The sequence below is a fragment of the Primulina eburnea genome, unplaced genomic scaffold (genome assembly GCF_022965805.1).
Source record: "Primulina eburnea isolate SZY01 unplaced genomic scaffold, ASM2296580v1 ctg1013_ERROPOS883961, whole genome shotgun sequence".
Lineage (NCBI taxonomy): Eukaryota > Viridiplantae > Streptophyta > Magnoliopsida > Lamiales > Gesneriaceae > Primulina > Primulina eburnea.
In genome coordinates this window covers 54,418-66,068 of record NW_027330562.1, presented here as the reverse complement: position 1 = coordinate 66,068, position 11,651 = coordinate 54,418, and the positions used below count along the sequence as shown (strand labels likewise).

Here is an 11,651-nt window from a genome sequence, read left to right as displayed (position 1 = left end):
AGGCCAAGGGAAAGATTTTCTATCATGTCTTTTTTTAGGGAGGAGTGAACATATATAAAGTTTTACAAACATCATGTATTTGGTTGAATGTGTTGGCTTGTAGTTATGTGTTGGAGGATATTTTGTGAATGTTCATATATATTAGTATAGATTATGTTTATGATGTAAAGGATATATTGTTCTTTCCCTTTTAAATGCTAAAGCTTCCGCATATGGTAATTAGTTAATGTTATTGTCATGGGAGTGGGTTGTTTCAATTGGTATCAGAGCCAAAGTTCTTGGACCGTATATGACTTCTTCTGCCTAGGACAATCCGGTATGTTTTCGATCCTGCATCTATTGATTTTAACTTTGAGAGTTGATTCTATTTCATTGTTATTGATGTATTTTCTTCATATCTATGTTAAAGTGAGCTTACATGTAGGAAATGCCTCCTAAACGAAAGGTTACTGAAGGGGATGATAGGACCCCTACTACTGATAGGACTACCAACGTTGTAGATGAATTCAGTAAATTAATACAAGAACAGGCGAAAGTTCATGGTGAACAAATTCAACAGTTGTTGAGCCTGCATACCTCAACCCAAGGTCATGGTCAAGGAAGAGGACATATTAGAGTGGAAAGCACCGAAGGTAGTTCCTATGAATTGTTCAGGCGTATGAACCCTCCCGAATTTGTCGGTGGTGCCGATCCACTCGTAGCTTTGGAATGGGTTAAATCTTTGGAGGCTATATTTGACTATCTGAAGTTCACTGATCGAGATAGAGTGAGCTGTTCTGTGTTTATGCTAGTGAAAGCTGCTCGCATCTGGTGGGAAGCTACGAAAGTGACTGTCAATGTTCGCGAGTTAAAATGGGAAGAGTTCAAAGAGTTATTTTATGCCAAGTACTTTTCAAGAGAAGTTAAAGCGAAGAAGGTCAAAGAATTTCTTGAGTTGAGGCAAGATTCCTTGTCTGTTGCTGAATATACATTGAAATTTGAAGAAGGATGCGTGTTTGTTCCATTTATTGCTGAAAATGATAAAGACAAAGGAGAACACTTCCTTCGTGGGTTGAAACCAGAAATTCGAAGGGATGTTCATATGGCCAAGGTGATCACTTATCAAGACATTGTTGAAAGAGCCTTACTTGCTGAGCACGATGAACAAGAAATTGAAAAGGAGCGGCAATTAAGAAGGCAAGCTTTTCAAGCGAGAGGGCAAGGGGCAAGTACTAGTGCTCGAGGTGGTCACAAAGGAAAAGGCAAAATGGAACAACGTAATAAACCTTCTGCGCCTTCTTCAGAGATGGAGCGACCATTATGTCCTAAATGTGGCAAGCCACATAAAGGGGAATGTCTAGTGGGAAGTGGCCGATGTTATAGGTGCAAAGAAATGGGGCATACCGCACAAAAATGTCCTCTCTCCTCTGATAAAGGAAAAGTTCAAGGAAGAATCTTTACGATGACAAAAGAAGGAGCCAATCCTGATTCTTCAGTCATATCAGGTAATATTCTAATATCTGGAAAGGAAGCACTTACATTGATTGATACTGGTGCAACTCATTCCTTTATGTCTGAAGTATTTATGCACTCCTTATCTCGCGAGCCTACTATCATGCCTTTACAATTCAATATTATGTTGCCTTCTGGTGATGAGATTTGTCCTACTAGTATTCTTAAGGCATGTCCAGTACAGATAGGTTCGAGATTGTTGTATGCTGATTTTATTGTAATTCCAATGGTTGCTTTCGATGTTATTTTGGGTATGGATTGGTTATACGCTTATCATGCTGTGATCAACTGTGTGGAAAAGACCGTGAGGTTTGTAACTGATGGTAATGAGGGTGATGAATTTATTGGGCTAGGTTCCTCGTTAAGTATTTCCCTTATTTCTTGTCTCCAAGCTACAAAATTATTGAATAAGGGGTGTACTGGTTTTCTGGCCTTAGTATCGGATGTGAATAGGGATAGTAATTTGCAAATTCAGGATATTGACGTGGTTCAGGATTATCCTGATGTATTTGCTGATGATGTGCCTGGCTTACCTCCTGATCGAGAGGTAGAGTTTGTTATTGAATTGAGTCCAGGTACAGCCCCAATTTCTAAAGCTCCATACAGAATGGCTCCAACTGAAATGAAAGAATTGAAGAATCAATTACAGGAGCTATTAGATAAAGGGTTTATCCGTCCTAGTTCCTCCCCATGGGGAGCCCCGGTTTTGTTCGTGAAAAAGAAAGATGGATCGTTGAGGTTATGCATTGATTATCGTGAACTCAACAAGGTAACTATTAAAAATAAATATCCTTTACCTCGAATCGACGATCTTTTTGATCAATTGCAAGGGGCCACTGTATTTTCAAAAATCGATCTTCGATCCGGATATCATCAATTGAAAGTGAGAACGGAGGACATACCCAAGACTGCTTTTAGAACGAGGTATGGCCATTATGAATTTTTGGTGATGTCGTTTGGATTAACTAATGCTCCTTCAGTGTTTATGGATTTGATGAATCGTGTCTTTAAGCCGTATTTGGATGCTTTTGTGATTGTATTTATTGACGACATTCTGATATATTCAAAGACACAAGAACTGCATAGGGAGCATTTGAGGATCGTATTAAAGACATTGAGAGAGAAGCAATTATATGCGAAGTTAAAGAAATGTGAGTTTTGGTTAGAGCAAGTGGCGTTTTTGGGCCACATCGTGTCAAAAGAAGGAATAGCAGTCGATCCGTCCAAGATTGAATCTATTAAGCAATGGTCTATTCCAAAGACAGTTTCAGAGGTACGAAGTTTCCTTGGCTTGGCAGGGTATTACAGACGATTCATAGCAGACTTCTCGAAAATAGCATTGCCATTGACAAGTTTGACACGGAAAACTACCAAGTTTGAATGGACCATTGAATGCCAACAAGCTTTCCAAACCTTGAAAGATAAGTTAACTTCTGCCCCTGTATTAGTACTTCCCTGTGGCACTCAGGATTTTGTTGTGTATACAGATGCTTCAAAGCAGGGATTAGGTGCGGTGTTGATGCAACGTGGGAAAGTAATCGCTTATGCTTCTCGTCAGCTAAAAGAATACGAGAAGAATTATCCCACGCATGATTTGGAATTGGCAGCTGTAGTATTCGCCTTGAAGATATGGCGGCATTATTTATATGGTGAGAAGTGTGAAATTTTTACAGATCATAAAAGTTTGAGTTATCTGTTTTCGCAGAAAGAATTAAATATGAGACAGCGGAGGTGGTTGGAACTGGTAAAAGACTATGATTGCACCATTAGCTATCATCCTGGAAAAGCTAATGTCGTTGCAGATGCTTTAAGCCGTAAATCCAGTTATCTATTAGGTTCCATGATTCAGAAACCGTTATTATTCGATTTGCAAAGGAACGAAATAACTATGGTATCTCCAGGTACAGTAGATCAGTTATCTGCACTAGTTCTTCGCTCTACTTTGATTGATCGTATTCTAAAGGAGCAACAATTGGATATTCAGTTATTAGAATTGAAGAATAAAAATGATTTAACAGGAGTTTCTGAATTTGGTTTGAATCGTGATGGTTTATTAACCTTTCGAGGTAGAATTTGTGTTCCTAGGGGTGATGAAATTCGGAAAGATATACTTATTGAAGCTCATACAGCGCCATATTCAGTTCATCCTGGCAGTACCAAAATGTATCATGATCTTCGACATCTCTATTGGTGGCCAGGTATGAAGAAAGATATCATGTTATTTATTTCTGAATGTCTAACCTGTCAGCAGGTTAAGATTGAACATCAAAGACCTGCTGGAACTTTGCAATCTCTCCCAATACCTCAGTGGAAATGGGAGCATATCACCATGGACTTCGTAACAGGACTTCCAAGAACACCAAAGGGTTACAACTCCATCTGGGTAATTGTTGATAGGTTAACCAAGTCGGCTCATTTTCTGCCGGTCAAAACGACGTTTACAATGAACCAGTATGCTGAAGTCTATGTAGCTGAGATTGTAAGACTTCATGGAATCTCTGTATCAATTGTATCTGATCGTGACCCGAGGTTTACTTCTGAATTCTGGAAAAGTTTGCATAGAGCCTTGGGCACAAAGTTGGCTTTTAGCACAGCATATCATCCTCAAAGTGATGGGCAGTCAGAGAGGGTGATTCAAATTCTTGAAGATATGTTACGAGCATGTACGATTGATTTCACGGGAAGTTGGGATTCTAAGTTACCTTTGGTGGAATTCACGTATAATAACAGCTACCAGTCTTCAATCGGCATGGCACCCTACGAGGCTTTATATGGAAGAAAGTGCCGATCTCCATTGTACTGGGAAGAGGTAGGTGAAAGGAAGATGTTGGGCCCAGAATTGGTTCAACAAACAGCAGATGTTGTGGCATTGATCCAAGAAAGAATGAAGACCGCTCAGTCTAGACAGAAAAGTTACGCTGATGTACGACGACGGCCATTGGCATTCGAGGTTGGTGATCACGTGTTTATTAAAATAGCTCCTCTCAAGGGAGTTATGCGATTTGGCAAGAAAGGTAAACTAAGTCCTCGATACATTGGGCCGTTTGAAATTCTTGACAAGATTGGAGACCGAGCCTATCGTCTTGCATTGCCACCAGACTTGGATCGAATGCACAATGTCTTTCATGTGTCTATGCTACGCAAATATCTTCCCAATCCATCTCATGTTCTTCGACATGAATCATTAGATCTTTTACCTAACCTAAGCTACGAAGAAGTACCGATTCAAATTCTTGATCGCAAGGTAAAAGTATTAAGAAACAAAGAGATTGGTATAGTAAAAGTTTTATGGCGGAATCATATGATTGAAGAGGCGACTTGGGAACCCGAGGAAGAAATGAAACATCGTTATCCCAATTTATTCAACGGTAAGCAAATTTCGGGGACGAAATTTTTATAAGGAGGGGAGATTGTAATAGCCCAACCTTTTATTATGTTAATCCTTATGGTTTATTATTGTTATGATCACGTTTTATGCTTTATTGGTTGAGATTATGTTGAATGGTTACTGGTTATGGATATCTTTATTGAAATGGTTATTGTTTTAATATTATGTTCATAGTTGGTGATGATTATGGAAATGAATGGGTAGAATAGAAAGTTGACTTGAGCCAAATAGAAAATGGAAGTGCAGAAATGGTATGACAAACGTGGCAGTAGTTGTGGTTTTTAGTATAATGTTTTGTATATTGATCCAATTGATGTGAGGCCGCTTCCATTAGAAAGATAAGATATAAGGCTATAACTTTCTTATTTTGAGTTTTGTTCAAATCCTAAGGGAAGACGAGCCAAAAGCGGCCCGAAGTGTGTCGTGTGTTTCGTTGTTCCTGCACTGACACATGTTGGGAGAATGGGCATAACCTTTTACTCAGACCTCCAAATGACCTGAAATTTTGGGAGACACAAGAAAACACATAGGGCTACAACTTTCATGTTGACCACTTTTGCTAATTCTGAATTTAAAAATGAGTTTTTGGCAGAATACAGCGCGCATATGCGCCAGAACCCGCGCATATGCGCCCGGTGGGCAGTACAGGTCGCGCATGTGCGCCCAGAAAGTCGCGCATATGCGCCCAGCACTCTGTATAAAAATTAAAAACACGTTTTTAGGCAATAAAAGGTTTATATATTGCCTTGGATAGGGCTTATTCTTATTCTCTCTTCTCCTTGTTCGATCAAACCCTTCCTCCCTCAAGTTTTCTTCCCTTCAATTCTTCACTCCAAATTTAAGGATCATAGCATATTTCTTAGTTGTTCCTACCTAAATCTTCAAACTTCAAGGTAAGAACTTACTATTCTTGGAGTTTATAAGGGTTTGGAGTATTGAGGGTTAAGTTGGGTTCATGATTCATTGAATTATTGGAGATGATTTATGATTGTGATTGTTACTATTGTTGTAGGATTCATTCAAACTCATCATAGCCATCATAGTGATTGTGGAGTGTAAGTAGAAGCTTTTCTCTTGTGCTCACATGATGAATATATGTATCCAAGCCATGTTTATTGATATATAGCTCCCTCCATTGATATGCTCTTGATATATAAGTTGTTATATATTCATTGTTCAAAGATTTTCATTGAATTCATTGTCAAGGGAGCTAAGATTATATTGTGCTTACCAAGTGTTTGTTCTATTGTCTCAATGAACTTTCCTACGATTAAAGTCAAGGAATGATAGTAATTCATGCATGTCATTGGCCAATCACATGATTCTAAAGTATCTCTCACAGTATTGATATTTATATCAAAGAGATACTTGCCACAGGTCACAGGTCACAGGTCACAGTACTGTCATTTCCTTCCTTTAATTCATGATATTATACCCTTTAAATTGATTGGAGATTTATGATTCATTCTTTACCGCCATTGCCACAGCCATGATCTAATCCAAGCTATGTATATGTAATTGCTATGTACAGCTTCTTACTTACTGAGATTATTCTCATTCCAGTTATGTCATGTGATGCAGGTGATAAAAAGGACTGAAATGGATTGTTCAAGGCGGGGGAAGTCATATAAGAGGCCAAGGGAAAGATTTTCTATCATGTCTTTTTTTAGGGAGGAGTGAACATATATAAAGTTTTACAAACATCATGTATTTGGTTGAATGTGTTGGCTTGTAGTTATGTGTTGGAGGATATTTTGTGAATGTTCATATATATTAGTATAGATTATGTTTATGATGTAAAGGATATATTGTTCTTTCCCTTTTAAATGCTAAAGCTTCCGCATATGGTAATTAGTTAATGTTATTGTCATGGGAGTGGGTTGTTTCATAAAGTCCATAGAAAAGTCAATCCAAGTTCTTTTTAAGAATAGCACGCAAAAGTGTTCCCAAAGTTCTATTGACAACTTCAGTTTTTCCATCCGTTTGAGGATGAGAAGTAGTAGAAAACAACAATTTTGTACCAAGTTTAGCCCATAAAGTCTTCCAAAAGTAACTTAAGAATTTAACATCGCGACCAGAAACAATAGTCCTAGGCATGCCATGCAACGTAACGACTTCTCTAAAGAACAAATCCGCGATGTTTGAAGCATCATCGGTTTAATGACAAGCTATAAAATGTGCCATCTTAGAGAATCTATCCACGACAACAAAAATAGAATCCCTCCCCTTCTTAGTCCTAGGCAACCCCAAAATAAATTACACAGAAATGTCAATCCAATTTCTTTTTAAGAATAGCTCGCAAAAGTGTTCCCAAAATTCTATTGACAACTTCAGTTTGTCCATCCGTTTGAGGATGACAAGTAGTAGAAAACAACAATTTTGTGCCAAGTTTAGCCCATAAAGTCTTCCAAAAGTAACTCAAGAATTTAACATCGCAACCAGAAACAATAGTCCTAGGCATGCCATGCAACGTAACGACTTCTCTAAAGAACAAATCCGCAATGTTTGAAGCATCATCGGTTTAATGACAAGCTATAAAATGTGCCATCTTAGAGAATCTATCCACAACAACAAAAATAGAATCCCTCCCCTTCTTTGTTCTAGGCAACCCCAAAATAAAGTCCATAGAAATGTTAATCCAAGTTCTTTTTAAGAATAGCACGCAAAAGTGTTCCCAAAGTTCTGTTGACAGCTTCAGTTTGTCCACCCGTTTGAGGATGACAAGTAGTAGAAAACAACAATTTTGTGCCAAGTTTAGCCCATAAAGTCTTCCAAAAGTAACTCAAGAATTTAACATCGCGACCAGAAACAATAGTCCTAGGCATGCCATGCAACGTAACGACTTCTCTAAAGAACAAATCCGCAATGTTTGAAGCATCATCGGTTTAATGACAAGCTATAAAATGTGCCATCTTAGAGAATCTATCCACAACAACAAAAATAGAATCCCTCCCCTTCTTTGTCCTAGGCAACCCCAAAATAAAGTCCATAGAAAAGTCAATCCAAGTTCTTTTTAAGAATAGCACGCAAAAGTGTTCCCAAAGTTCTATTGACAACTTCAGTTTTTCCATCCGTTTGAGGATGAGAAGTAGTAGAAAACAACAATTTTGTACCAAGTTTAGCCCATAAAGTCTTCCAAAAGTAACTGAAGAATTTAACATCGCGACCAGAAACAATAGTCCTAGGCATGCCATGCAACGTAACGACTTCTCTAAAGAACAAATCCGCGATGTTTGAAGCATAATCGGTTTAATGACAAGCTATAAAATGTGTCATCTTAGAGAATCTATCCACGACAACAAAAATAGAATCCCTCCCCTTCTTAGTCCTAGGCAACCCCAAAATAAATTACACAGAAATGTCAATCCAATTTCTTTTTAAGAATAGCTCGCAAAAGTGTTCCCAAAGTTCTATTGACAACTTCAGTTTGTGCATCCGTTTGAGGATGACAAGTAGTAGAAAACAACAATTTTGTGCCAAGTTTAGCCCATAAAGTCTTCCAAAAGTATCTCAAGAATTTAACATCGCGACCAGAAACAATAGTCCTAGGCATGCCATGCAACGTAACGACTTCTCTAAAGAACAAATCCGCGATGTTTGAAGCATCATCGGTTTAATGACAAGCTATAAAATGTGCCATCTTAGAGAATCTATCCACGACAACAAAAATAGAATCCCTCCCCTTCTTAGTCCTAGGCAACCCCAAAATAAATTCCACAGAAATGTCAATCCAATTTCTTTTTAAGAATAGCTACGCAAAAGTGTTCCCAAAGTTCTATTGACAACTTCAGTTTGTCCATCCGTTTGAGGATGACAAGTAGTAGAAAACAACAATTTTGTGCCAAGTTTAGCCCATAAAGTCTTCCAAAAGTAACTCAAGAATTTAACATCGCGACCAGAAACAATAGTCCTAGGCATGCCACTGCAACCTAACGACTTCTCTAAAGAACAAATCCGCAATGTTTGAAGCATCATCGGTTTTATGGCAAGCTATAAAATGTGCCATCTTAGAGAATCTATCCACAACAACAAAAATAGAATCCCTCCCCTTCTTAGTCCTAGGCAACCCCAAAATAAAGTCCACAGAAATGTCAATCCAAGTTCTTTTTAAGAATAGCTCGCAAAAGTGTTCTCAAAGTTCTATTGACAACTTCAGTTTGTCCATCCGTTTGAGGATGACAAGTAGTAGAAAACAACAATTTTGTGCCAAGTTTAGCCCATAAAGTCTTTCAAAAGTAACTCAAGAATTTAACATCGCTACCAGAAACAATAGTCCTAGGCATGCCATGCAACGTAACGACTTCTCTAAAGAACAAATCCACAATGTTTGAAGCATCATCGGTTTAATGACAAGCTATAAAATGTGCCATCTTAGAGAATCTATCCACAACAACAAAAATAGAATCCCTCCCCTTCTTAGTCCAAGGCAACCCCAAAATAAAGTCCACAGAAATGTCAATCCAAGTTCTTTTTAAGAATAGCACGCAAAAGTGTTCCCAAAGTTCTATTGACAACTTCAGTTTGTGCATCCGTTTGAGGATGACAAGTAGTAGAAAACAACAATTTTGTGCCAAGTTTAGCCCATAAAGTCTTCCAAAAGTAACTCAAGAATTTAACATCGCGACCAGAAACAATAGTCCTAGGCATGCCATGCAACGTAACGACTTCTCTAAAGAACAAATCCGCGATGTTTGAAGCATCATCGGTTTAATGACAAGCTATAAAATGTGCCATCTTAGAGAATCTATCCACAACAACAAAAATAGAATCCCTCCCCTTCTTAGTCCTAGGCAACCCAAAATAAAGTCCACAGAAATGTCAATCCAAGTTCTTTTTAAGAATAGCACGCAAAAGTGTTCCCAAAGTTCTATTGACAACTTCAGTTTGTCTATCCGTTTGAGGATGACAAGTAGTAGAAAACAACAATTTTGTGCCAAGTTTAGCCCATAAAGTATTCCAAAAGTACTCAAGAATTTAACATCGCGACCAGAAACAATAGTCCTAGGCATGCCATGCAACGTAACGACTTCTCTAAAGAACAAATCCACAATGTTTGAATCATCAGTCGGTTTAATGACAAGCTATAAAATGTGCCATCTTAGAGAATCTATCCACAACAACAAAAATAGAATCCCTCCCCTTCTTAGTCCTAGGCAACCCCAAAATAAAGTCCACAGAAATGTCAATCCAAGTTCTTTTTAAGAATAGCACGCAAAAGTGTTACCAAAGTTCTATTGACAACTTCAGTTTGTCCATCCGTTTGAGGATGACAAGTGGTAGAAAACAACAATTTTGTGCCAAGTTTAGCCCATAAAGTATTCCAAAAGTAACTCAAGAATTTAACATCGCGACCAGAAACAATAGTCCTAGGCATGCCACGCAACCTAAAGACTTCTCTAAAGAACAAATCCGCAATGTTTGAAGCATCATCGGTTTTATGGCAAGCTATAAAATGTGCCATCTTAGAGAATCTATCCACAACAACAAAAATAGAATCCATCCCCTTCTTAGTCCTAGGCAACCCAAAATAAAGTCCACAGAAATGTCAATCCAAGTTCTTTTTAAGAATAGCACGCAAAAGTGTTCCCAAAGTTCTATTGACAACTTCAGTTTGTCCATCCGTTTGAGGATGACAAGTAGTAGAAAACAACAATTTTGTGCCAAGTTTAGCCCATAAAGTCTTCCAAAAGTAACTCAAGAATTTAACATCGCGACCAGAAACAATAGTCCTAGGCATGCCACGCAACCTAACGACTTCTCTAAAGAACAAATCCGCAATGTTTGAAGCATCATCGGTTTTAATGACAAGCTATAAAATGTGCCATCTTAGAGAATCTATCCACAACAACAAAAATAGAATCCCTCCCCTTCTTAGTCCTAGGCAACCCCAAAATAAAGTCCATAGAAATGTCAATCCAAGTTCTTTTTAAGAATAGCACGCAAAAGTGTTCCCAAAGTTCTATTGACAACTTCAGTTTGTCCATCCGTTTGAGGATGACAAGTAGTAGAAAACAACAATTTTGTGCCAAGTTTAGCCCATAAAGTCTTCCAAAAGTAACTCAAGAATTTAACATCGCGACCAGAAACAATAGTCCTAGGCATGCCATGCAACGTAACGACTTCTCTAAAGAACAAATCCGCAATGTTTGAAGCATCATCGGTTTAATGACAAGCTATAAAATGTGCCATCTTAGAGAATCTATCCACAACAACAAAAATAGAATCCCTCCCCTTCTTAGTCCTAGGCAACCCCAAAATAAAGTCCATAGAAATGTCAATCCAAGTTCTTTTTAAGAATAGCACGCAAAAGTGTTCCCAAAGTTCTATTGACAACTTCAGTTTGTCCATCCGTTTGAGGATGACAAGTAGTAGAAAACAACAATTTTGTGCCAAGTTTAGCCCATAAAGTCTTCCAAAAGTAACTCAAGAATTTAACATCGCGACCAGAAACAATAGTCCTAGGCATGCCATGCAACGTAACGACTTCTCTAAAGAACAAATCCGCAATGTTTGAAGCATCATCGGTTTAATGACAAGCTATAAAATGTGCCATCTTAGAGAATCTATCCACAACAACAAAAATAGAATCCCTCCCCTTCTTAGTCCTAGGCAACCCCAAAATAAAGTCCATAGAAATGTCAATCCAAGTTCTTTTTAAGAATAGCACGCAAAAGTGTTCCCAAAGTTCTATTGACAACTTCAGTTTGTCCATCCGTTTGAGGATGACAAGTAGTAGAAAACAACAATTTTGTGCCAAGTTTAGCCCATAAAG

At 38.1% G+C, this 11,651-nt stretch overlaps 1 protein-coding gene across 1 annotated transcript; it reads left to right on the top strand.

The window, feature by feature from the left end:
- Window positions 1–427: 427 nt before the first annotated feature.
- On the top strand, window positions 428–6,613 carry LOC140820401 (uncharacterized). Its single transcript, XM_073180690.1, has 2 exons — window positions 428–1,484; window positions 6,461–6,613. The coding sequence occupies exons 1-2, from the start codon at window positions 428–430 to the stop codon at window positions 6,475–6,477; spliced, it is 1,074 nt and encodes a 357-aa protein (XP_073036791.1). The 3' UTR covers window positions 6,478–6,613.
- The last annotated feature ends 5,038 nt before the right edge of the window (window positions 6,614–11,651 follow it).

Coding starts and splice junctions, on each gene's coding strand:
- LOC140820401 (XM_073180690.1), top strand. CDS start 428: ATGCCTCCTAAACGAAAGGTTACTGAAGGGGATGATAGGACCCCTACT.